General features: G+C 35.7%; 1 protein-coding gene across 1 annotated transcript in view; it reads left to right on the top strand.

Annotated features, from left to right (window-relative positions):
• The window catches only part of LOC100592830 (UDP-glucose:glycoprotein glucosyltransferase 2), a 254,403-nt gene that overhangs the window by 196,254 nt on the left and 31,510 nt on the right, over window positions 1-26,639 (top strand). Inside the window, exons 34-38 of the mRNA XM_030813564.1 lie at window positions 2,656-2,838; window positions 4,607-4,767; window positions 5,385-5,499; window positions 16,634-16,750; window positions 20,753-20,879. Of these exons, the coding sequence (XP_030669424.1) occupies window positions 2,656-2,838; window positions 4,607-4,767; window positions 5,385-5,499; window positions 16,634-16,750; window positions 20,753-20,879 (703 nt within the window). The remainder of the gene's footprint in view (window positions 1-2,655; window positions 2,839-4,606; window positions 4,768-5,384; window positions 5,500-16,633; window positions 16,751-20,752; window positions 20,880-26,639) is intronic.

Below are 26,639 nucleotides of genomic sequence, written 5' to 3'. Positions count from 1 at the left end.
CCATGAAATTTAGTGTCTCCACAGCAATTTGGTGTCTCATTCAACAGCATTTCAAATGAGTTTTTTTTTTTCTAGACCAAAAGCAGTGGGACAGAAGTAAAACTAGCCAAGCATGCTTTTATTCCTTAATATTTCTAGGCATGATGCCAAGTGTTTAACTGATGTTATTCAATTGTTTTTCATAACAATCCCACGTGATAAGAAAACCAAGATTCAAAAGTTACATAACTAGCTTGCGCAGTTGAGAGGTACCTGAGACCACTTTTGGATTCAATAACTTACTATAAGGATTTATATAACTCCAAAAAACAGCTGTCCTCACAGTTACAGTTTTTATAGCAAAAGGACACAAATAAAATCAGCAGAAGGAGGAGATGCTTAGGGTAGGGTCCAGGGAGACCAGACACAAAGTTAACAATTGTCCTCTCCCAGTGAATCCCCTCGCAGTGGATAGCACTTATTTCTTCCAGCAACAGTGTGTGAGGGTACTCATAGAGTACTGCCAACCAGGGAAGCTCATTCAAACTTTGGGGTGCAGAGTTTTTATTGAGGGTCAGCTGTATGGACTTGGCTAACAGCCTGCATGGCTAATCTTAGCCTCTAAGCCCTTCAGATGTTGAACTGATGCTTTGTGGCCCAAGGTCCTCACTACAAATAACATCATTAGCATAAAATATCTAGTGTGGTCCAAGATCTGCAGGTAAACGTAGACATTCTTACTAGGCAGGAAATTCCAAGGGTAGAGAATATTTCCTGGGAGATAGGGTGAAGGGCCAGGGTAGAGGATATTTCCTGGGAGATAGGGTGAAGGGCCATACCTTTCTTTGAGCAAGAATCATCCTTTATAGCATAGGCCTGAGATGAAACAGCTAATTAGAAACACAGCTGAGATTTGAACCCAGGCATTCAGACCTCAGGTGCTTAACCTTATGTAACAGCCCATTTGCCCTCCACCACCAACAGTGTCTCCTCCTATGCTCATTTGACAGTAGAAAAAAAAAAAAAAAAACAGAAAAAGAACCCATAAGTATAGATAAGAAGTTATACTGTTTTTCTACTAATTTTTAACATGTTTTCCTAGTAGTCAGACACTGAATAAGGGAGTATTTAACCCAAATAAACTGAGATAGAAAAATCTAAAGATTCTCTTAGCAGGAAAATATATTATTCACCAGAACAATAGTGCTATGTCTGGATTAGAAAGTCTTGTTCCACTGCATGGCCAAAAGAAATACTGTATCTGAAGTAGTATTTTCCTTCTTTTTGTGATGTGTTTCTTTCTTAAAAATTTTTTCTTTTGAAAACTTCTTAGTGAAATATAACATACACTCAGAAAAGTGCACAAATCATGAAATTTAGCTTTGGATTTTTACAAACTCAAACATCTGTGTAAACCAGCAGCCAGATACAGAAGCCGCTAGCTACCAGTTTAGAAAAGTCATACCTCCTCTCTTCATTCAAATATTTGCTAAAATTATACATTAAACTTAGGCATAATTCTTTTCTGACAGCACTATGCAAACTATAATTCCCTCTCCCTTTTAATTTTTCTTCATAGCACTTTTTTCTGTAGATAACAATAGTTTATTTCTACCTACTTCCTCTAAAATATAAGCCTAATGAAGGTCATAATTTGTATTTCTTTTGTTCACTAATATACCCTTAGATCCTAGAACAGTGCCTGTTTCAGTGAATATTTGAACACATATTTAATGAAGAAAAAATATTCTTTTTATTTTATCTGAATGTTTTATTTTATTTTGAAACCAAAACTGACTCCTGGCAGCTGTTGTACCCCTAATTTCAAGATTTCACAGATAAAATTGGTGCTTCTTGCATTTAAAAAAAAACATATTTTAAATCTACATTGTTCTTACAAAGTCAGAGAAAAAAATTAAACATATAACCAGAAACTAGTTTCAAGTAAGAATCAAGTGGTAAAACGCAAATTCTATATTTATTAATTCATCTTTTCCAATTCCTTTTTCATTCTCTCTCTCAATATTTGAGCTCTTGAACTAAATTTAGCCCACAGTATATTTCATTAACTGCTTCTGCTTTAAAAAGGGAATAAGCTACTTCTAATCCTGTAAGATACTGAGTCAGATATGAAATATTCAGACCATAATCACTACTTTGTATTTTTAATCCTTGAATTAAATAATGATATATCTCAAACATGAAGCTCCTGTATAGAATCTAATTTATCAGCTTAGAACTTATTTTGTGTTTTTTGTATCCTCTCTTCATCTTTACATCTCTGACCAACCAACCTGTTGACATATACATGAACTATTTGATATGTAGGTGTTCCAAGATCCAGAGGCTTTTTTTTAAGTCAGTTTTCTCAAGTCGGATGTTAACAATAAAAGTATGGGAACATTTATCTTCCATTAATAAGTTTGTTAAATAATATAGTGCACTTATTTTTAGTGACATTAAATTATATAGTTTTATTTTTACTTGTGTTTTCATATTTGTTAGCATTTTAATGTCTCTCATTAATAAGTATGTTATAGAAGTAGTATTTAGACATCTTGCCTATTCGTTTATAACAATTTATAGGAAACTTTACCTTTTTAATGTTATTTTTTTCTCTAAAACAAAACTACTTTCTCTTGAACATATTGGTTGATTTTGTGTGTGTGTTTTTAGGAAGTAATTCCTCACATGGCTAAAGAGTATGGATTCCAATATGAACTAGTTCAATATAGGTGGCCCCGTTGGCTTCGTCAACAGACTGAAAGACAAAGGATTATTTGGGGTTACAAAATTCTTTTCCTTGATGTTCTTTTCCCACTAGCAGTGGACAAAATCATTTTTGTTGATGCTGACCAGGTAATAAGATTAACTACTATTTTTAGTAATACACAAACATTTTTACACTTCTGTCAATATAGAAATTAATTCATGTTGCTCATGTTTATTATCTTCATTACAGTGCTTAAGATATGATTGTGATATATAAGCAAAGTATCTTTAAAAACAAAAAGTCAGAATTCCAGGGGAAAATTGAAGGTATTGTAAGAAGTACCATTTATTATTTAGGACATGGAAGTTTTCTCTCCTAAGTAGTAGTTTTTTACGTTTGAGAACTAAAACAGATACTTATATTAGTCATAGTAAGAGTAGTTAAATGAATTCCTGTAAATTATGAGCTGATATTTGTTTAAAATTAGGAATTTCTTCTTGCTAGAAAAGCTAGCAGTTACATACAACTCTTATTCTTCCACCTTCAACAGCATTCTTTCGCATTCAACCAATAACCAAATTCTCATCACTCTATCACTTAAGGAAAAGAGCATTTTAAATTTGGCCAACTTATGCCTGTAGTCTCAGCACTTTTGGAGGCTGAGGTGGGGAGGAAAGTTTGAGCCCAGGAATTAGAGGTCACAGTGAGATATAATCATGCCACTGCACTCCAGCCTGAGTGACAGAGTGAGACCCTGTCTCTAAAAATAAAAGCAAATAAATTTGGCCAAAAAAACCCAAGGCCCTCTGCTTTCAAAATTTATGTCCAAAAATTATGACTTTTCCTTTTTCCCTCCTTGCATTGCTTTTGAATCATTAGTGGGAAAAAAAATTGAAAATACACAGAATTTCTAAGAAAAAAGTAATATGTACATGAAAATATAAATTAAATGGATAAGTTAGAATTTATGTGGAACAAAAAGTATATTTTCAAGTCCTTTTTAGAATGTACTCATATTCTAAGCTATTATTATTTTTGTACTCTATTCCAAATTGATAAATATGAAACATTACAATGAAAACTAAGAAAATAGCATTTCTAAACACACTTTTTTTTTTTAAGAGACAGGGTCTCACTCTGTCATCCAGGCTGGAGTGCAGTGGCACAGTCATAGCTTGCTGTAGCCTGAGACTCCTGCGTTCGAGCCATCCTCCCACCTCAGCATCCTAGGAGCTGGAACTCCAGATGCACACCACCACGCCTGGCTAATTTTTTTTTTTTGTACAGACAGGGTCTCACTGTGTTGCCCAGGCTGGTCTCAAACTTCTGGCCTCAAGCAATCCTCCCATCTGAGCCCCACACATAATATCTAATATGATTCTTTCTCCTACCTTTCTTTCAACGTGTACACTAATATTGTTCTAGAAGGCGTGAGTGTATTAAAAAATAACATTGATATCATTTTATTCAAGCTATTTAGAATAATTGGGAGATTTTTCTTTATGATTCAAACTTAACATTTGCCGATATACAATAATGGAGATTTGGCATGGAATGATTTTGTTATTTATACTTTGAGAAACTAAGAGCTCTGCACTTATATAATATTTAACCCCTTCCCCAAATGTCTGATTCATAAAATGACTTGTTTATAAAGGACATAACAAAATATTCTTGTTGATGAGTAAGACCACTGTCTTAAAGACTAGGAATATAAATTTTAGTTTACCTTTAACCTGTAAGGACAAGAGGAATAAATGTTAAATTCAGTAAATTCATATTACATGAAAGTACTGTGAGGAAAATACAGCTCTTTGGATTTCTGTAGTAGAGTAATAATGATTGGAGATTCCCATAAAAAAGGGCTTATGTTATTTTATAGTCGTTATCAGACAGTCTATTTTAATTATTTAGATTGTGAGACATGATCTAAAAGAACTTCGAGATTTCGATCTGGATGGAGCTCCTTATGGGTATACTCCATTTTGTGATAGCCGCAGGGAAATGGATGGATATCGTTTCTGGAAAACAGGATACTGGGCATCACATCTTTTAAGACGGAAATACCATATCAGGTAAGAAAAGTCAGACCCTTACCATTTAGTAAATAAATAATGTATTCAATTACAAGTTTCAGTTTTCTTAAAAAATTATACAATAAAAGCAACCAATTACATAGTGTTCATTTCATGCCAGTCACTCTTGTAAGCCTTTACGTATATTAAGTCATAAAATCTTTATGACACTCTTTTGAGATACTGTTATTATCTCCATTTTGTAGATGTGGAAACTGAGGCATACAGCATTTATGTAATTTGCCCAGGCTTACCCTGCTAGTACATAACTGAGCTAGGAGTTAAACCCAAGTAATATGGCTCCTAACTACTCCAGAAGATTTAAACTTGGTTTATGAAATAAAATTAAGATTATATCTTCAAAGCCTGAGTTTCATGACAACTTGGAAAAGCTTGGGGTGACCCTAAAAGATTATGGGTTCTACCAAAATTAAAACAAACTTAAAACTCCTGGGAAACAGTATTAGATATTAGGAGCAAGTTTATGAAAGGATTAATTGTTATTAGATCCTAGGATATCTGTAGTTAATACCGTCACTGTAGACATTCATTGGAGGAAAGTAAAACTAAAGCTACGTAAACAACGTAGGCTATCAAGAAGTAATTCATTTTTGCAGTGCTTTATATGTAGTGGATCTCAAGAAGTTCAGGAGAATTGGAGCAGGTGACAGGCTCAGGAGCCAGTACCAAGCTCTCAGTCAAGATCCAAACAGTCTTTCAAACCTAGATCAGGTAAGTAAAATGTTAACAGAATAATTTTGAGTGTGTGTACATAGACTGTTCCAACTCGGTGCTCATAAACTTTAAAGTCTTATATTTTGAGCTTTTTTCTCAATTTACTGCTGTTTATGTAATTATCTATTGGATATCTCTACTTATACATAATTTTTTCACCTCAAGCTCAACATTTTCAAAACTAATAGTATTTTATCCTCACTTTTCCATTCTCAAACCTCTTCTTTCTACTTTATGCCCTGTTTTAGTTACCCTCTGTATTAGTCCATTCTCACTGCTAATAAAGATATACCCAAGACTGGGTAATTTATAAAGAAAAGAGGTTTAATTGACTCACAGTTCTGCATGGCTGGGGAGGCCTCAGAAAACTTACTTACAATCATCGCAGAAGGGGAAGCAAACACGTCCTTCTTCACATGGTGGCAGGAGAGAGAATGGGTGCCCAGTGAAGGGGGAAGCCCCTCTTAAAACCATCAGATCTCATGAGAACCCACTCACTGTCAAGAGAACAGGATGGGGGAAACCATCCCCATGAGTCAATTATGTCTACCTGGTCCCTCCCACAACAGGTGGGGATTATGGGAATTACCATTTATGATGAGATTTAGGTGGGGACACAGCCAAACCATATCACCCTCTTTTTTCTTACTCTCTTCTATCATTGTGTAAACGTGCTGAACTCTCTCTCTCTGTCTTTAAGACAAACTCCCTTCATCCAGTGCACCCCCACCCTGATATTGCCTTAACATTTCCTTTCACCTCACAAGCACTATTTTCCTAATATCCTATCAATTTCCTCATTATTGCATCTGAAACATTTTAGATAATTTAAGCAGAAGCAAGACTCTGTAGTCTTTTAGCAGAAGCGAAAGACTCTTTTTTCTTATTTTTATCACAACCATGCATGTTTATTCATTCATTCATCTGCTGAATACCTGCTATGTGCCAGATATTCTCCTAAGACTTCAGACATCAGAAAACAAAAACAAGATTTCTTTAGCTCATATTTTCATTCTAGTAGAAAAATAAAATTTAAAAATAATATTTAAAGATAAATGTTTTGGAGAAAAAAACATGAAAGCATGATAGAGAGTTCAGAATAGTGAATAGGGGCTGTTGGGGCTTCCAGGTATAAATTGGGTGGCCATATGTCCCTATGAAGATGACTTTTGAGTGAATTTTAGATGGAGGCATAAAAGCTGACGCAGATGCAGGCCAAAGAGAATATCTGATGCAAATATCCCAAGGTGGGAGTGGGCCTTCCATGTTTGAGGAATAGCAAGAAAGTCAGTATGGTTGGGATAAAGATGGGGGGAATAAAGTAAAAATGAAGGAAAAGAGTTAACAGAGGCTCCAGATAATGTAGAAAGCTTAGTCCCTTTGTTTATCTAGTAAGTGGGAATTATATGTCAAAATATGAATGAGTTATTCAAGACCACACTGGTAAGGAATTGATTTTTTTAATCATTCTTGAAAATTGGGAGATCTTCAAATATATATGTGTTTACATATAAAATAGGGTCTCTTCACTATTGCCAGTTAGTAGAAAACTGACTTAGGGTCCTCAATAACCCTCAATAACATGCCAGATTTCAATTATGAATATATTTTTGGTAGTTCTTAATAATTTTACCAATGTATTTATAAGGAATTCTTAGTCTTACATATGAATGAAAGTCTATGAAGTTGCCTGTTATCTGCCTATGGACAACTGAAGAAAGGATTCATTTTTCAAGCAGTTCAGGAACTGTCCGAGGTGTTCTCCCAGTACTACATTACCACGTTTTGGGGATGATTGTCCTTACTCAAATGTAGTTTGGCTCCCACTTCCTCCAATCCACTTAACATTTCTCAGTAAAATCAAAATATCTTTTTTCTTAGCTAAAAATGTGTAGTGAGCACTTCTTGTTTGTTTTTATGTGCCTCTTTGCAGCATGGATGTTTTCATCCTCTCCTTTCTTAACACTCTCTTTACTCTCTATTGGCTTCCATGTCAGACCTTGCTCGTTCTTCTTTGACATCCCTGGCTTTCCCACCACAATTTTATTGGTGAACTACTTTTTCTCTACTTTTCCTTTAAATGTTGCTATTCTCTACATCTCTGCCTTGACCCACTTCTCACTCCATACCATCTCTAGTGGCGGTCTTGCAGCCAATCATGGTTTCAATTTATATCTTTCTGTTAATAGTTCCCAAATGTTATCTCTGGCTCTTAGCTTTCCCTTGAATTCCCAACTCCTATATTAACTCCACTGGCATTGCCACATTAATGCCTAAAACTTATCTCAAGTTAAAAAGTCAAGAACTCAAGTTCTGTTCCTCTTCCACCATTCCCTCCATCAGCAAATACCACTTAGCTGCCTGTTACAGGTTGGATTACTCAGGAAGCCACCTAATTCTAACATGGAAATTAGGAAGTTTATTAGGAAGTACTCTCAGGACCAACAACTGTGGAGGAACGAAGGAAATGGAATTGGGGAAACTTTACAAATTCAATTAAGACCTCAGTTGACTGACCCCACAGGGAGCTCTGGAGCTGAGATGGTCCTTCATAGTTTTCACAGGTTTGGGCAAGTCTTTATTCCTTCATATCAACCAGTCATTGGATATGGGCTGCCCCAGGTAAGGGGGTGACCTTGGGTGAGACAACTCTTTTCCTGGTCTAATACAATATTATATAGAATCCTTTGTCAGTAGATAACTATAAATCCTTGGGTAATGGTGCTAAGTTTCTGTGAGCAAGAAAGGCAAACCCATACGTAGAATATGTGTATAGGTCAATCCAGAAGAATCTATATAAAGGACATCTAGTGTAGCCAAATTACCATCAAACAGCTGATTGGTCTTTGCAAAGTATAAGTGCTATATTAGAAGCTCAGTGTTTACGTCTGCTGTTGGCAGCTCTAAGAGCTAGATGAGCCTGGGTAAGTAGGAGCTCATGTGGTTGGGCCTGTACATAGTCTCCATCTCTGCCAGCATGTCTACTCCATTCATGTGCCCATTGTGTCATTGGAGTAGCCTATGATCAAGGCTAGCAGACTTCCACAAACCACATAATTTTGACTGCCTTGTTATTTAGTGCTGATTCTGTGTTGAATGCTTTCTGGTGGCTGTTTAACATGAAGTATCCAAAGATCCTGACAGTTTATGCCACTCCCATAGGCTCATCCAGAAGCCTCTACCCCAGAATTTCTTGGCCTTAATCTTCCTATCTTTCTATTTCTTGGCCTCTGACCAATTGGTCAAGCCATTCACCACTTCTTATGAATATACTCCAACTATAGACTATGTTTCTTTCTACATTCATGTACCTCATTATTCAGTTTGTACAGAAAGAAAAGTAGCCTATGGTTGGAATATATTCATAAGCAGCTAAAATAGTTATTAGAAATAAATTTATAGCACTAAGAACTTCCTTTAGAAAAGAAAAAAGGTCTCAACCTCATCTTCTACCTAGAAACTAGGGAAAAAAGAACAGTTAAAACCAAAGTAAGGTCTTGGCTAATGCAATAAGACAAGAAAAGGAAATAAAAGGTATACAAATTGGGAAGGAAGAAATAAAACTGCCTTTATTTGCAAATGCCTAGACAATCCAAAAAAATGACCAAAAAAACCCAAAAAACAGTGTACCAATAAGGGATTATAGCAAGGTCAAAGGTTAATATATAATTAATATATAAAAGTATAAATTAATATATAAAAGATTAATATATAAAAGTTAGTCATTTTTACTACGTATCAGGTACTGTGCTTACTACCTGGGTGACAAAATAATTTGTACACTAAACCTCCATGACATTCAATTTACCTATATAGCAAACTTGCACATGTACCCCTGAACCAAAAATAAAAGTTTAATTAATTAACCTGGAGCAAAAGACTGATTACAAAGTCTGTGGGCTTAGATCAGGTGTCTGAAATAAAGAATAAGTATAATGAAAGTTATTTATAAAAAATTAAATGCTATTTTGCATAAGATAATTTTTTTTTTTTTTGAGACAGAGTCTCGCTCTGTCGCCCAGGCTGGAGTGCAGTGGTGCTATCTCGGCTCACTGCAAGCTCTGCCTCCTGGGTTCATGCCATTCTCCTGCCTCAGCCTCCTGAGTAGCTGGGACTACAGGCGCCCGCCACCACGCCCAGCTAACTTTTTGTATTTTTTAGTAGAGACTGGGTTTCACCATGTTAGCCAGGATGGTCTCGATCTCCTGAATTCGTGATCCGCCTGCCTCAGCCTCCCAAAGTGCTGGGATTATAGGCATGAGCCACCGCACCTGGCCATAAGATAAATTTTTTTAAGTATATTAATATTATTCCCTTATGTTTATAATATACATTTTTAGGGTTGTATTTTGTTTTTAATAATATCATTTGTGTAGGGATCTTTGCCTGATACAGATTTAAGAATATAATCTATATGACAAAAAGTCATTTTTCTGTATTCCAACAATAAACAAGTGGAATTTAAAAACACAGTATCATTTAAATTAGCACCAAAATAATATTTAAGTATAAATCTAATAAATGTTTCTCTACATGAGGAAAACTGTAAAATTCTAATGAAAGAAGTTCAAGAACACTGAAATACATGAAGAGGTATTCCCTGTTTATGGATAGGAGGACTAAATTGCTCAAGACTAAATTGATAAATTCTTCCCAGATCAATTTATAGATTCCACACAATTCCAATCAAAGTTCTAACAAGTTGTTTTATGATTGTCAACCTACTGATTTTAAAGTTTATATAGAAAAGGAAAAGACCTGGAATAACCAACACAATATTGAAAAAGAAGAAAGTCAGAAGACTAGCAATACCAGACTTATTTCACTGTAAAGCTATAGTAAGAAAGTATGTTGGCAAAAAATAGAAAAATAGATCAATGGAACAATAGAGAGCCCAGAAATAAACCCACATTAATATAGTCACCCAATCTTTGACAGAGGAACAAAAATAGAGCAAAGATAGTATTTTCAACAAATGCCACTGGAACAACTGAACATCTCATAAGAAAAAAATGAATCTAGACACAGATCTTACAGCCTTCAGAAAAATTAACTCAAAATGGTTTATAGACTTGAATGTAAAACACAAAATGCAAAACTCCTGGAAGATAATTTAGGAGAAAACCTAGATGGCCTTGGGTATGTCAATGACTTTTTAGATATAACACCAAAGTCATGATCCATGAAAAGTAATTGAAAAGCTGGACTTCACTGAAATTAAAAACTTCTGCTCTGCAAAAGACAATAACACGAGAAAGAAAAGTTTTTTTGGCAAAAATATATTTTTAAAAGATGCATCTGATAAAGGAGTGTTATCCAAAAAAATGCAAAGAACTCTAAAGACTCAACAATCAGAAAACAAACCATATTTAGAAATGGACCAAAGACCTTAACAGACACCTCACCAAAGAACATATACAGATGACATATAAGCATATGAGCAGATGCTCCACATCATATATCATAAGGGATACACAAATTAAACAACAGTAAGATACCACCACACACCTATTAGGAAGGCCAAAATCCAGAATACTGACACCACCAAAGGCTAGTGAAGATGTGGAGCAAGAGGAACTTGCGTTCATTGCTGAGAAGAGTACAAAATGGTATAGTCACTTTGGAAGACAATTTGACAGTTTCTTACAAAACTAAACAAACTCTTACCATACGATTCAGCCATTGTAATTTTTGGAATTTACTCAAAGTGAAAACTTACGGCTACATAAAAACCTGCACATAGATATTTATAACACCTTTATTTATAATTGCCAAAATATGCAGCCAACCAAGATGTCTTTTAGTAGGTGAATCGGTTAAGAAACGCATACATCCAGACCATAGAATATTATTCAGAGTTAAAAAGAAATGAGCTATTAAGCTGTGAAAAGACAAAGAAGGACTTTAAATGTATAATAACTAAGTGAAAGAAGCCAATCTGAAAAGATTACATACTGTATTATTCTAACTATATGACATTCTGGAAAAAGCAAAACTATGGAGACAGTATAAAGATAAGTGGTTGTCAGAGTTTGGTGGCAGGGAGGGGGCAAGTGATGAATATGGTGGAGCACAGAGAATTTTTAGGCAGGGAAAATATATAGTGGTAGATACATGTCATTATACAGTTGTCCAAACCCGTAGAATATACAACACCAAGAAAGAAGCCTAATGTAAACTGTAGACTTTGAGTATAATGCGTGAATGTAGGTTCATGTATTGTAACAAACATATCACTTCGGTGGGGTGTGTTGATAATAGGGGAGTAGGTAATGCATGTGTGGGAACAGTGAGTATATGGGAAATCTCTGTGCCTTCCTCTTAATTTGGCTGTGAACCTAATAACTGCTCTAAAAAAATAAAATTTTTAATTTATAAAAAATTAAATAGAAAAAAGGAATAATTAAGGTTAGAATGGAAATCAGTAAAATGAAAAAAAGAAAAGAAAGATGCATTTTTGTAGATTTTTAAAAATGAAACCAAAGCTGGTTCTTTGAGAAAATCAACAAAACCGATGAACCTCTATCTAGACTGATCAGAAAAAAAAAGGTAAAAGACACAAATTACCAATATAGAAATGTGAGACATGACAGCACACAGATTCTACAGATACTGAAAGAATAATCAAGGGACTATTAGAATCAACTTTCTGGTAATACATTCAACAACTTTGATGAAACGGCCAAATTATTTAAAAGACACAAACCACCAAAAGTCAGAACATGAAATAGGTAACCTGAATAACCCTGTATCCGTTGAAGAAATGTAATTTGTAATTTAAATCCCCAGGCCCAGATAGCTTCAGTAGTGAATTCTATCAGACTTCAAAGAAAGAAATAATACCAGTTTTACACAAACTCTTCCAGAAAATTGAAGAGAAGGGAATATTTTTCAACTCATTCTATGAGGCAGCATTCCCTTGACATCAAGACCAAAGATATTATAAGAAAGGAAAATTATAGACAAGCATTTCTTAAGAAAAGTTGTAAAAATTGTTAACAAAGTTTTAAGTAATCAAATTTAGTAATATATAAAAAGGATCTTATATCATGAATCATGACCACATGAACTTTATCCCAGGAATGCAAGATTGATTCAGTATTAGAAAATCAATGTAACTCACTATAGTAAAGACTAAAATACATATCCATATATATACATGATCAGCTAAATATATGCAAAAGAGCATTTGATATATTCCAGTATCCATTCCTGATTTAAAACTCTCAGCACACTAGAACTGGAAGGGAACTTCCTCATCCTGATAAAGGGCATCTGTGAAAAACCTACAGCTAACATCATACTTAATAATCAAAGACTGAATGCTTTCTCCCTAAGATCAGAAACACAGCAAGGATATCCACTCTTACCTTTCCTATTCAGTATTGCACTAGACAGATACCTAGTACAGCAAGGCAAGAAAAAAAATAAAAGGCATCCAGATAGGCAAGGAATAAGTAAAACTGGCTGTCTTGGACGGGTAAGGGGGACAATCAATGTGATCATCTAGGTAGAAAACCTCATGTAATCTACCAAAAAGCTAGAACTAATAACTGCATTTCACAAAGTTGCAAAATACAAAATCACTATGAAAACCCAATTCTATTTCTATATACTAGCAATAACAATTGAAAATTGAAATTAAATATCCATTTCTGTGGCATTTTAAAAATGAAAAACTTAGTGGTCAGACTTAAGACTTACAGATTGAAACCTACAAAACTGCTGAGAGAGATTAAAAATCAACTGAATATTTAGAGAGATATACCTTGTTCATGGTTGGAAGATTGTATATTGCTAAGATGTGGTTTCTCCCCAAATTAATCACTAGATTTAATGCAATTCCAATAAAAACATTACTCTCTATTTTCCTATATTTATTAGGCTTTCTTGTACAAATTAATGAAGTTGATTCTAAAATTCAAATGGAATGCCGTAGACCTAAAATCGCCAAAACAGGCCAGGTGTGGTGGCTCACGCCTGTAATCCCAGCACTTTGGGAGGCCTAGGCACTTGAGGTCAGGAGTTGAAGACCAGCCTGGCCAACATGGTGAAACTCTGTCTCTACTAAAAATATAAAAAATTAGCTGGGCATGGTGGCGGGCACCTGTAATCCCAGCTACTTGGGAGGCTGAGGCAGGAGAATCACTTGAACCCAGGAGGTGGAGGTTGCAGTGAGCCAAGATCACGCCATTGCACTCCAGCCTGGGCAACAAGAACAAAACTCTGTCTCAAAAAAAAAAATACATTGGTTTTAGGTTGTACATTTAAGTCTTTAAATAGAGATTTAAATGTGTTTAGAGATTTTAATATGTCTATTTAAATAGACATTTAAATGGGAAATGTCTATTTAAATAGACATTTAAATATGAAATATGTCTATGTAAATAGACATTATATGTATTTACTAGCCATTGATATGTCTTCTGTGATACACAAATGTCCAATAAACACAGGAAAAGAGCTCAATGCCATTGTCATTAGGAATAGCAAATCAAAACCACAATGAGATACCACTTCATACTCGCTATGATAGCTACAATAAAAAAGATTGACAATAACAAGAGTGGACAAGGATATGGAGAAAATGGAACCATGATACACTCCTATTTGGAATGTAGAATAGTGTACCAAGTTCAAAAACAGTTTGACAGGTCATCAAAATGTTAAACAGAGTTAACATATGACCCAGCAGTTCCACTCCTAGATACATACCCAAGAGAGTTGAAAACGTGTCCAAACAAAAATTTATACAAATGTTTATAGAAGCATTGTTTATAACAGCTGGAAAATGGAAACAACCCATCGGTTGACAAATGAATAAGCCAAATGTTGTAAATTTATACAATGGAATGTTATTCGGCTGTAAAAAGGATTGAAGTACTGAAATATGTCACAGCATGGATGGACCTTGACAACATTGTGCTGACAGAAGCCAGACACAAAATCCTTATAATGTATAATTTTACTTATGTGATATGTCCAGACTAAACAAACTCATAGAGACAGAAAGTAGATTATTAGGTACATGGAGGTTAGGGGAGAATATGAGGACAGTATGTGAAATAATCAGCTAAAGATCAGCTAAGTGACAAGAGAGTAGACCCATGTATATAATTGACAGAATTAAGGTTCCCCTAGGATTTATATTCATGAGGTTAAAATGAAAAAACGGTCAGCATGGGGGCTAGTGTGTGTGTGTGTGTCCTGTACTCATGGAACTCAGCCATGTTGAGTTCCATGAGAACAGGTACAGAGATTGAGATTTAATCAGGACTATGACTTTGTCAAGAAAGTACAACTAAGAGAAGAATAAGACAGTTGAGAGTATATTCAAAAGAATAACTATATAGGGGTGAATAAATCAAGGAATGAAGGACAGTGAAATCATGGTAGAATCAGTTGATTGGAGGTTCCAAGGAGTCAAAGGATATTGATATCAGAGTACTCAGTGGAGTGAGACAAAAATCAAGAGGTGGTCAGAGAGTGGCACCATGAAATTGAAAGTATAGAAGACTTGGTCTAGTATATAACCATTTGAGTTAGTAGCTTAGATAATATGATAGGCCAGGTTATTTAAGGAAGGGATTCCAAGGAACTAAGGGTGTCAGAAGGAACAGTTACGGTTTTTCTTTCTTTGATTAACGGACTTTATTTTTTTAGAGCAGTCTTAGGTTTACAAAAAAAAATGAGCAGAAAGTATGGGTAGTTTTCTATTTCTGGGCTCTTTATTGTGTTCCATTGATGTATTTGTCTCTTATTTTTCCAATACCACACTGTTTTGATTACTGTAGCTTTATAGTAAGACTTCAAGTCTGGTAGTGTTAGCCCTCTGACTTTATTCTTCAATGTTGTGTTGGATATTCTGGATCTTTTCCTTTTTCCCTAAACTTTAGAATCTCCACAAAGTAACTTGCTAAGCCTTTGATTGAGATTGTGTTAAGTCTATAGATAAATCTGGGAAGAATTGATATCTTGACTATGGAGTCTTCCTATGTGTGAACATAGAATATCTCTTCATATATTTCAGTGTTCTTTGATTTCTTTCCTCAGAATTTTGTAGTTTTCATTTTGTTGAGGAACATATTTTATTAGATTTATATTTAAGTATTTCTCTTTTTCGGTACTAATGTAAATGGTGTGTTTTCTTAAATTTCAAATTATGTTTGTTCATTGCTGGTATATAGAAAAGCAGTTGACTTTTGTATATTAACTTTGTATCTTGTAACATTGCTAAAATTGCTTATCAGTTCCAGAAGTTTTTTCCCTTGATTCTTGGGATTTTCTGCATAAACAATTCTGTTATCACAAACAATGACAGGTTTTTTTCCCTTCCCAATCTATATACATTTTCCTTGTCTTATTGCATTTGCTAGGACTTTCAGTGTGATGTTTAATAGGGGTGTTGAGAGAAGAACCTTAAAATTGTGAATCTTGGAGCTTATGTAGGAAAACCAGCACAAGTACCCTTCATACTCTTGGAGAGAGAGGAACATGCCTTTGCTCTTGAATATAAGCAGATCTTCTCTAGAGAAAGGAAGGGAAGGACTCTACCCCTGGAATATAAACAAATACCTCTGGGGAAGATTTGTCTGATTCTCTCCAAAGGTCTCTAACTTACTAGGCTAGTTTGCCAGTCAAACATCCATTAGCCCAGATGCCAGCAATCTTTACTTAGAGAGCTCGGAGCATGCAGAAATGGGAAAATATTCATGGATCATTGTTTCCAGTGGGGAGATGAAAGTTCACCTCAGAATCCAGAGAGCATGGTGGTGACAGATATGAACAGTAATTGCAGGCATAATGTGAGCAATAGAGGCAGATAGAGGTAGTGAGGCTGTCCATTGTGGGGACTATTGAATGGTAGGTTTCTATGCCTCCCTCTTCATCCTTGTTCCCAGGGGTAGAGTCTAGGAGAGATGTAGGTATATTCCAGTGCATGGATTCATTCATGACCCAAGATGATTGGATCACCTTAGGTATTTTAAGCTTAAAAGTGTAGAGAAATCTCATATTTGCATATGTTTTATGATCTGTTTACAGTCTAACTGATGTCTTACTTCATTCAGCTTCTTTCCTTCTGACTCTAAATTTCATATGATTTCTATGATTAAATCACGTTTTTCTGTAGGATCTCCCCAATAATATGATTTACCAAGTTGCCATTAAGTCTCTTCCTCAAGACTGGCTGTGGTGTGAAACCTGGTGTGATGATGAATCCAAACAAAGAGCCAAAACAATTGATCTGGTGAGCGTCTTTGTTTTCATTTGTATGTAGGCAGATACGGAAATGTTTAAATAGAAATATTTTCTTCCTGTTTTACAAAGGGAGTGGCATACATATTAATTCACTTCTTCTGCTGTTAAGTCTATCACACATTTACTTAGGTTGGCAAGTATAGGGCTATTTTGGGGGCCCCCAAGACCACCCTGAGGTTTGATGATTCACTAAGGAGATTCATAAGATGCAAAATATAATCATATTCATGGCTGTGATTTATCACAGTGAAAGGATATAAAGCAAAGTCAGTAAAGGGAAAAGGCACATGGGGCAAAGAGAAAATCATGTGCAAGACTCCAATAGTCCTTTCTCTGTGATGTCACACGGGACAAGCTTCATTCCTCAAGCAATAAGAGATTCCACAACCAGTGTGAAGTATTACCTACTAAGGATATTTATTAGAAACCCCTGTATCCAGGGGTTTTATTGGGGGCTGGTGACCATATAGCACTGTCTGCCTGAGACACACCTAAATTTCCAGCACTCAGAAGGAAAGCAAGTGTTTAGCATAAACACCTTTGCACAGATAATTTAGACACAGTGAGTTACTCTTATAAAGGAATGGTGGGAGCCATCCTGAACCCTGTGTTCCCAGATGCCAGTGAGGAGCCAACTTTACAAGCAGGTCTTTCTAAGAATAGCAATTTCAGGCTTTCTGTGTTAACTCTTTTCTGCAAAAGGACTTTTGAATAAAAGGCTGAGAGGGCTGGGCACGGTGGCTCACGCCTGTAATCCCTGCACTTTAGGAGGCCGAGGCAGGTGGATCACCTGAGGTCAGGAGTTCGAGACCAGCCTGGCCAACATGATGAAACCCCATCTCTACTAAAATTACAAAAAATTAGCTGGGCGTGGTGGCATACGCCTGTAGTCCCAGCTACTCGGGAGGCTGAGGCAGGAGAATTGCTTGAACCTGGGAGGCAGAGGTTGCAGAGAGCTGAGATCGTGCCACTGCACTCCAGCCTGGAGACAAGAGCAAAACTCCATCTCAAAAAAAAAAAAAAAAAAAAGATGGAGAGCTAGCTGAAAATGTTCATGGATTAGCTATCATCTTGACATGTCTTCAGTTTAGTTATCCTGCCAATATTTTCCCCCAAATAAAGGCAAACAAGACAATTTTGTCTACTTAAAATATATCATATGTGCTTTTTTCTTATTTTTAAGAGATTATTTTTCTTAGATTTTCATTTAAAGCAGTTTATGCTATGCAGTTTAACTCTCCTAAACATAAAATATTTCAAACTAATATATTTGTTGTCCATTTAGATCTTATATTCCATACTACCTTGTCTTTAGTAGGTATAATAAGTTTTTTCCTACCATATTGTTTTTAATGTGCTAAGTGTAGAAAATTGTTTACAAGATCTTCACTGACGAATAAGCTATTAAAATGTTAGAATTCACACAATTTTGAACAAAAAAGGGCAGGAAAACAAAATATAGGAACTTTTTCAGACATGTATAGAAATACATATTTTAAAAGTAGCATGCCAGTATGTTAGAATGTAATCATAGGTGGTAGAATATAGCAGAAACAAATAAAATGGCGTTTTTAAGAGGTAAGCAAAGGAATTTCATAAAGAGAGGCCAAGAACATTATTGAACACAATTACTAATATGTTGTTAGGGTTCTGTTGTGGCTCATACAGTAGTGATATAGGTCACTTTGGGATCTTTAGTACTTAGACTAACATGAGCTACCATAACAAACCCCCAAAATTCAGTGGCTTCATACTCATTCCAGCAGCAGACCTAAGTGGGTATCTCCATCATTGAGTAGCCCTCCTGTGTGCCATGTCTCAGGGAGTACTTTTTGTCCACCTGTAACTGCTCCTTCAAGTGCAGTAGCTACTTGCCTTATGTGGCTGTTGAGCCCTTAACATGTTGCTATTCTGAATTGAAATGTGCTGTAAGGTATAAAGTACACACCAGATTTTGAATACTCAATACAATGAAAATAACATATATCTCATTACTAACTTTTGTATTGATTACATGTTGACTTAGTATTTTGGATATGTTGGGTTGAATAAAATATAGTATTAAAATTTATTTCACCTATTCGTCTTACATGTTTATACATGGCTACTAGTATTTAGTATTTTTCTAGTGAAAAAAACCCACAAATCACATATGTGGTTTTCATTGTATTTGTATTGGATAGTGCCAATCTGGAGGGAAGGGGGAAAAAAGTGCGGAGAACATATCTTGAATCCTAAATGCATGGCCCCTTGGTGGGAGTTGGTCACATGGCCATATCTAGATGTAACAGGAGCTGAGAAATGGCATTCCTGGATGAACAGCTACTTCCTAGCAATAGCAATACCCAGGAAAAGGAGAAGAGGCACAAATTTTGGTGTTCAGCCGGTCTCCCTCACAGAAACACTAAGAGTAGAATGAGAGAACATGCTATTCTTCATGGAGGAGAAAAGAGAATGCAGAAAATTCCCAAGGAAATGGCCTAACAGAAGAAAAGAGCATGACTAATAATATTGAAGGTGGGAATGAAAATGTTTATGAATGTCATTATACTCTCTCAACTTTCCATCTCAACCAGAGTTTTTCAGCCTCAGTGCTATTGGCATTGAGGAGTGGAGAATTCTTTGTTAACAGGGGTTTTCCTATGCATTGTGGGGTATTCAGCAGCATTTCTGGCCTCTGTCCACTAGATGGCAGTAGCACCCCACGACTCCTCAGCCATCACAAATTTTCTCCAGACTTTGCCAAAGCTCCCCGAGGGGCATGATTACCCAGTTAAGAACCACTAATAAAGCTTATAGAGCGTATGCACGAGCACACACATACACACACACACACACAAACCCATTGTAGTACAAATAGCTAAAGAAAACATAATATTTTGTTAATAGTTTGACAGAATTAAAAAAAGAATTAGTCCCATTATCTTCACTATGTAGAAGACATTGCCTATAAATTTAATTTCTGCAAAGAAAATTGTGTTTTCCACTTACCTCAGGAATATGTGACTATGGAAAAGAAATCCATAATGAATCAACTGAAAATATTTGGTGAGGAAAGGGTTAAGACAACAGGCTCATGGCTCATGACTAATAGCTTTCCCCTAAGAAATAAGAGGAAAGCAAGTGGAGAAAATGTCACCAGAAGTGAGCTTCAAGTTGCTTCCTGCCTTAATTCTTTGTAAATAGTGAATGGGCTTCCTTTATTACTTGATGAAGTTTATACTGCTCCCATTGTCTTCTATCTCAGTAAATGGCAAATCCATTTTTTATATTGCTCAAGCCAAAGGTACTGGTGGCTTTGTCTTTCTTTGATGCCTCTCTTTACTTACAGCTCACGTCCAATATATCGGCAGATCCTTTCAGCTGTACCTTCAGATACATAGTGTGTCAGATTCTTGTCAACCTTCTATAATTTTTGCTTTTAACTTTAATTTCCCAAGAAACTCTATAGTAGTACTCAGTAGTTTAAACTGATTGTGTATTGATGGAACCTTAGAGATTTTCTTATGTTAATTTCTTTTGCAGTTGAATAAGATACACACCCTACACACACACATAATTATGTGATATATACACATCCTACTATTAGTAAATATGGAGTTGGAACCCTGAGAACCGAGATGCCATTTCCATGTTTTTCTACTGTGCCTACAAAGCACACTAGTCTGCTGTGTTCTTCTACATAGTGGTAATGTAATTAGATCTTTTGTCAAAACATTTTACATAACTTTTTTTGACGGACTTATAAGTCATCAGAATGTCTTTCAACAATTTTTATTTAAATTTCTGATTGAGGTATTTGTATTAAGCAATCATTATGTACATAAGTTGTGATACGTCATTTCACTTGATCCTGTGTATATTAAACTTTCAGTACTTAGTAGGACTCTGCTTTTTATAAAATGTATTTTGTTTGCCCTAGTGACACAGCATTGTCCTTATGTTTCCAGGAGCATGGTCTTTCATTAACAAAATTTACTTAAACTTTTAGTGCAATAATCCCAAAACAAAAGAACCCAAACTAAAAGCTGCTGCCAGAATTGTCCCAGAATGGGTGGAGTATGATGCTGAGATAAGACAACTATTAGATCATCTTGAAAACAAGAAGCAAGATACAAGTAAGTCATCAACCTGTTGTGATGTCTGAAACATGTGTTGCATTAATGAGATTAGAATAGACTACAGACTCATTTCTTAGTGAATTTATCAAATGATTAAGAATTTCTTTAAGAAAGTCTGTGGCATAATTTAAAGGTGTATTTTTGTGTAGACTAAGCTTATAAGTTTAAAACGTAGATAATCTGTTTCCCCATGGATACAGCTTCAGCTCATATCTCTATATAGATAAGTAGTGTAACATTAGTTTCCTGACACAAGATAGATGTGAAAAATAAAAGTAAAAGGAGTGTTTGTCTTTAAGATTGGCACATGGATACATATGTAACAAACTTGCACATTGTGCACATGTACCCTAAAACTTAAAGTATAATAATAATAATAATAATAAAAAGTTTGCACTGAATTTCCTAAATGTGAAAATTTGAGCAAGTCCTAAAAATTAATAAAAGCTTTACATAGCTAACTAAAAATATCATTTCCTATCTCTGAAATTAATCTCGTATATAACACAGGTTTCCCCACATGTTTGTGGTTCTAGTATCCTTAATCATGGGCTGGAGAATGACTTGGGTTAGATTTGCTTCAATTCCTTTTATGAAAAAAACTGTGGCTACCTTGGCATTTCATTGCCCTACATAAGTGTTCAACAAATGTGCTGGATTTATTTTTTTTAAGCTGATACAAACTTCTTGATTGTCCTGTAATTCTCTTTCCCTATCAGTGCTGCCTGTGTCTCCCTATTCTTCACTCTTTCTTAAAAAACCCCCTGAACTCCTATTGTGTTCAGGTCAGTGTGTTAGAGACTTTCACTAGATTATATTGGCTAATACTCTCAATAATTCTTCCCAGTGGTTCAGAATACAGTTCTCATTTTCCTCAGCTTTACTGTTTAGGGAAGCCGAAATGATTATGTATAAACTTTCTCATATAAACGTGAAATTGTTTCATCTTGACCTAAAAAAAAAAAGTTTTCCTTTAAAAAAAAAAAAGTTTTCTTGGTGTGTTCGAAAAGCTCATTATACACACCCATGTATATGTAATAATTTAGTATAGATAAAGATACTGTTTCAATTCAGAAGGAAAAGAATATTCTGTAAGTGGTATGATATAATTCTTTTTAAAGGGGGAGAAATAGGATGACAAAGGGAGGAGGGAGAGAAGGAAAGAAAGCGGGAAGAAGGAAGAAAGGAAAATTACCTCAACAAAAAACATCTTTTTCCTATATAGAAGTATTTCTTTTATCAAATTGGGAAACAGTTAACAGTTAATAATAATGAGCATTGGTGAGAATGTTGGAAAGTTAGCATTTTTATACAAGTATACATATAGTAGCTGTATAAGTTAAGGAAATTTTATATGTATAAAAACTTAAAATTTGTATACCCTTTCACCCAGCAATTCACTTCAACAAACTTAGAAAAATGATGTCTATATTGGTGTGTTTATTATAGCATTATTTTTAACAATGAAATAGAAATAATCTGTCCATCAATAGACAATTGGTTACATAAACATTGATACAAACAATGAAATACAGTGTAGCCTTTCAAGACAAACAAGGTAAATGTATTTGTGCTGACAGCATATTTTTAAGTTAAATAGGTTATAGAGCAATATTTATAATATAATTGATCTCGTTTCCATTAAAGAAAAATCATAGGTCTGTATGTATATGTTTGTGTATAGATATGTATATAAGGGAGAGAAGGTTTACAAAAGAGATTTTTTTTATTATTATTATTATACCTTAAGTTCTAGGGTATATGTGCACAATGTGCAGGTATGTTACATATGTATACATGTGCCATGTTGGTGTGCTGCACCCATTAACTCGTCATTTACATTGGATATATCACCTAATGCTATCCCACCCCCTACCCCCACCCCACAACAGGCCCCAGTGTGTGGTGTTCCCGACCCTGTGTCCAAGTGTTCTCATTGTTTAATTCCCACCTATGAGTGAGGACAGGTGGTGTTTGGTTTTCTGTCCTTGTGATAGTTTGATGAGAATGATGGTTTCCAGCTTCATCTATGTCCCTACAAAGGACATGAACTCACCCTTTTTAAGGCTGCATAGTATTCCATGGTGTATATGTGCCACATTTTCTTAAACCAGTCTATCATTGATGGACATTTGGGTTGGTTCCAAGTCTTTGCTATTGTGAATAATGCCGCAATAAACATACGTGTGCATGTGTCTTTATAGCAGCATGATTTATAATCCTTTGGGTAATGGGATGTCTGGGTCAAATGGTATTTCTAGTTTTAGATCCTCGAGGAATCGCCACACTGTCTTCTACAATGGTTGAACTAGTTTACACCCCCACCATACTGTAGAAGTGTTCCTATTTCTCCACATCCTCTCCAGCACCTGTTGTTTCCTGACTTTTTAATGATGGCCATTCTAACTGGTGTGAGATGGTATCTCATTGTGGTTTTGATTTCCATTTCTCTGATGACCAGTGATGATGAGCATTTTTTCATGTGTCTGTTGGCTGCATAAATGTCTTTTTTTGTGAAGTGTCTGTTCATATCCTTTGCCCACTTTTTGATGGGGTTGTTTGATTTTTTCTTGTAAATTTGTTTAAGTTCATTGTAGATTCTGGATATTAGCCCTTTGTCAGATGAGTAGATTGCAAAAATTTTTTCCCATTCTGTAGGTTGCCTGCTCACTCTGATGATAGTTTCTTTTGCTGTGCAGAAGCTCTTTAGTTTAGTTAGTTCCCATTTGTCAATTTTGGCTTTTGTTGCCATTGCTTTTGGTGTTTTAGACATGAAGTCTTTGCCCATGCCTATGTCCTGAATGGTATTGCCTAGGTTTTCTTCTACAGTTTTTATGGTTTTAGGTCTGACATTTAAGTCTTTAATCCATCTTGAATTAATGTTTGTATAAGGTGTAAGGAAGGGATCCAGTTTCAGCTTTCTACATATGGCTAGCCAGTTTTCCCAGCCCCATTTATTAAATAGGGAATCCTTTCCCCATTTATTGTTTTTGTCAGGTTTGTCAAAGATCAGATGGTTGTAGATGTGTGGTATTATTTCTGAGGGCTCTGTTCTGTTCCATTGGTCTATACCTCTGTTTTGGTACCAGTACCATGCTATTTTGGTTACTGTAGCCTTGTAGTATAGTTTGAAGTCACGTAGCATGATGCCTCCAGCTTTGTTCTTTTGGCTTAGGATTGTCTTGGCAATGCAGGCTCTTTCTTGGTTCCATATGAACTTCAAAGTAGTTTTTTCCAATTCTGTGAAGAAAGTCCTTGGTAGCTTGATGGGGATGGCACTGAATCTATGAATTACCTTGGGCAGTGTGGCCATTTTCACGATACTGATTCTTCCTATCCGTGAGCATGGAATATTCTTCCATTTGTTTGTGTCCTCTTATATTTCTTTGAGCAGTGCTTTGTAGTTCTCTTTGAAGAGGTCCTTCACATCCCTTGTAAGTTGGATTCCTAGGTATTTTATTCTCTTTGTAGCAGTTGTGAATGGGAGTTCACTCATGATTTGGCGGCGCTCTGTCTGTTAATGGTGTATAGGAATGCTTGTGATTTTTGCACATTGATTTTGTATCCTGAGACTTTGCTGAAGTTGCATATCAGCTTAAGGAGATTTGGGGCTGAGATGATGGAGTTTTCTAAATATACAATCATGTCATCTGCAGACAGGGACAATTTGACTTCCTCTTTTCCTAATTGAATACCTTTTATTTCTTCCTCCTGCCTGATTGCCCTGGCCAGAACTTCTAACACTATATTGAATAGGAGTGGTGAGAGAGGGCATCCCTGTCTTATGCCCGTTTTCAAAGGGAATGCTTCCAGATTTTGCCCATTCAGTATGATATTGGCTGTGGGTTTGTTATAAATAGCTCTTATTATTTTTAGATACGTCCCATCAATGCCTAATTTATTGAGAGTTTTTAGCATGAAGGGCTGTTGAATTTGTCAAAGGCCTTTTCTGCATCTATTGAGATAATCATGTGGTTTTTGTCTTTGGTTCTGTTTATATGCTGGATTACATTTACTGATTTTCGTATGTTGAACCAGCCTTGCATTCCAGGGATGAAGCCCACTTGATCATGGTGTATAACCTTTTTGATGTGCTGCTGGATTTGGTTTGCCAGTATTTTATTGAGGATTTTTGCATCAATGTTCATCAAGGATATTGATCTAAAATTATCTTTTTTTGTTGTGACTCTGCCAGGCTTTGTTATCAGGATGATGCTGGCCTCATAAATTGAGTTAGGGAGGATTCCCTCTTTTTCTATTGATTGGAATAGTTTCAGAAGGAATGGAACCAGCTTCTTTTTGTACCTCTGGTGGAATTCGACTGTGAATCCATCTGGTCCTGGAGTTTTTTTGGTTGGTAGGCTCTTAATTATTGCCTCAATTTCAGAGTCTGTTCTTGGTCTATTCAAGGACTCAGCTTCTTCCTGGTTTAGCCTTGGGAGGGTGCAGGTATCCAGGAATTTATCCATTTCTTCTAGATTTTCTAGTTTATTTGCGTAGAGGTGTTTATAGTATTCTCTGATGGTAGTTTGTATCTCTGTGGGATCGGTGGTGATATCCCCCTTATCATTTTTTATTGCATCTATTTGATTCTTCCCTCTTTTCTTCTTTATTAGCCTTGCTAGCGGTCTATCAATTTTGTTGATCTTTTCAGAAAACCATCTCCTGGATTCATTGATTTTTTTGAAGGGTTTTTTTGTGTCTCTATCTCCCTCAGTTCTGCTCTGATCTTAGTTATTTTGTGCCTTCTGCTAGCTTTTGGATGTGTTTGCTCTTGCTTATCTTGTTCTTTTCATTGTGATGTTAGGGTATCAATTTTAGATGTTTCCTGCTTTCTCTTGTGGGCATTTAGTGCTATAAATTTCCCTCTACACACTGCTGTAAATGTGTCCCAGAGATTCTGGCACATATATTGTGTCTTTGTTCTTATTGGTTTCAAAGAACATCTTTATTTCTGCCTTCATTTCATCATGTACCCAGTAGTCATTCAGGAGCAGGTTTTTCAGTTTCCATGTAGTTGAGCGGTTTTGAGTGAGTTTCTTAATCCTGAGTTGTAATTTGATTGCACTGTGGTCTGAGAGACAGTTTGCTATAATTTCTGCTCTTTTACATTTGCTGAGGAGTACTTTACTTCCAACTAGGCGGTCAGTTTTGGAATAAGTGCAATGTGTGTTGAGAAGAATGTATATTCTGTTGATTTGGGGTGGAGAATTCTGTAGATGTCTATTAGGTCTGCTTGGTGCAGAGCTGAGTTCAATTCCTGGATATCCTTGTTAACTTTCTGTCTCGTTGATCTGTCTAATGTTGACAGTGAGGTGTTAAAAGTTTCCCATTATTATTGTGTAGGAGTCTAAGTCTCTTTGTAGGTCTCTAAGGACTTGCTTTATGAATCTGGGTGCTCCTGTATTGGGAGCATATATATTTAGGATAGTTAGCTCTTATTCTTGAATTGATCCCTTTACCATTATGTAATGGCCTTCTTTGTCTCTTCTGATCTTTGTTGGTTTAAAGACTGTTTTATCAGAGTCTAGGATTGCAACCCCTGCCTTTTTTTTTTTTCCATTTGTTTGGTAGATCTTCCTCCATCCCTTTATTTTGAGGCTATGTGTGTCTTTGCATGTGAGATGGGTCTCTTGAGTACAGCACACTGATGGGTCTTGACTCTTTATCCAATTTGCCAGTCTGTGTCTTTTAATTGGAGCATTTAGCCCATATGCATTTAAGTTTAATATTGTTATGTGTGAATTTGATCCTGCC

The sequence above is a fragment of the Nomascus leucogenys genome, chromosome 5 (assembly GCF_006542625.1).
Source record: "Nomascus leucogenys isolate Asia chromosome 5, Asia_NLE_v1, whole genome shotgun sequence".
Taxonomy (NCBI): domain Eukaryota; kingdom Metazoa; phylum Chordata; class Mammalia; order Primates; family Hylobatidae; genus Nomascus; species Nomascus leucogenys.
Note: the sequence above shows the minus strand (reverse complement) of the source record. Positions and strands in the feature narration are given on the sequence as shown.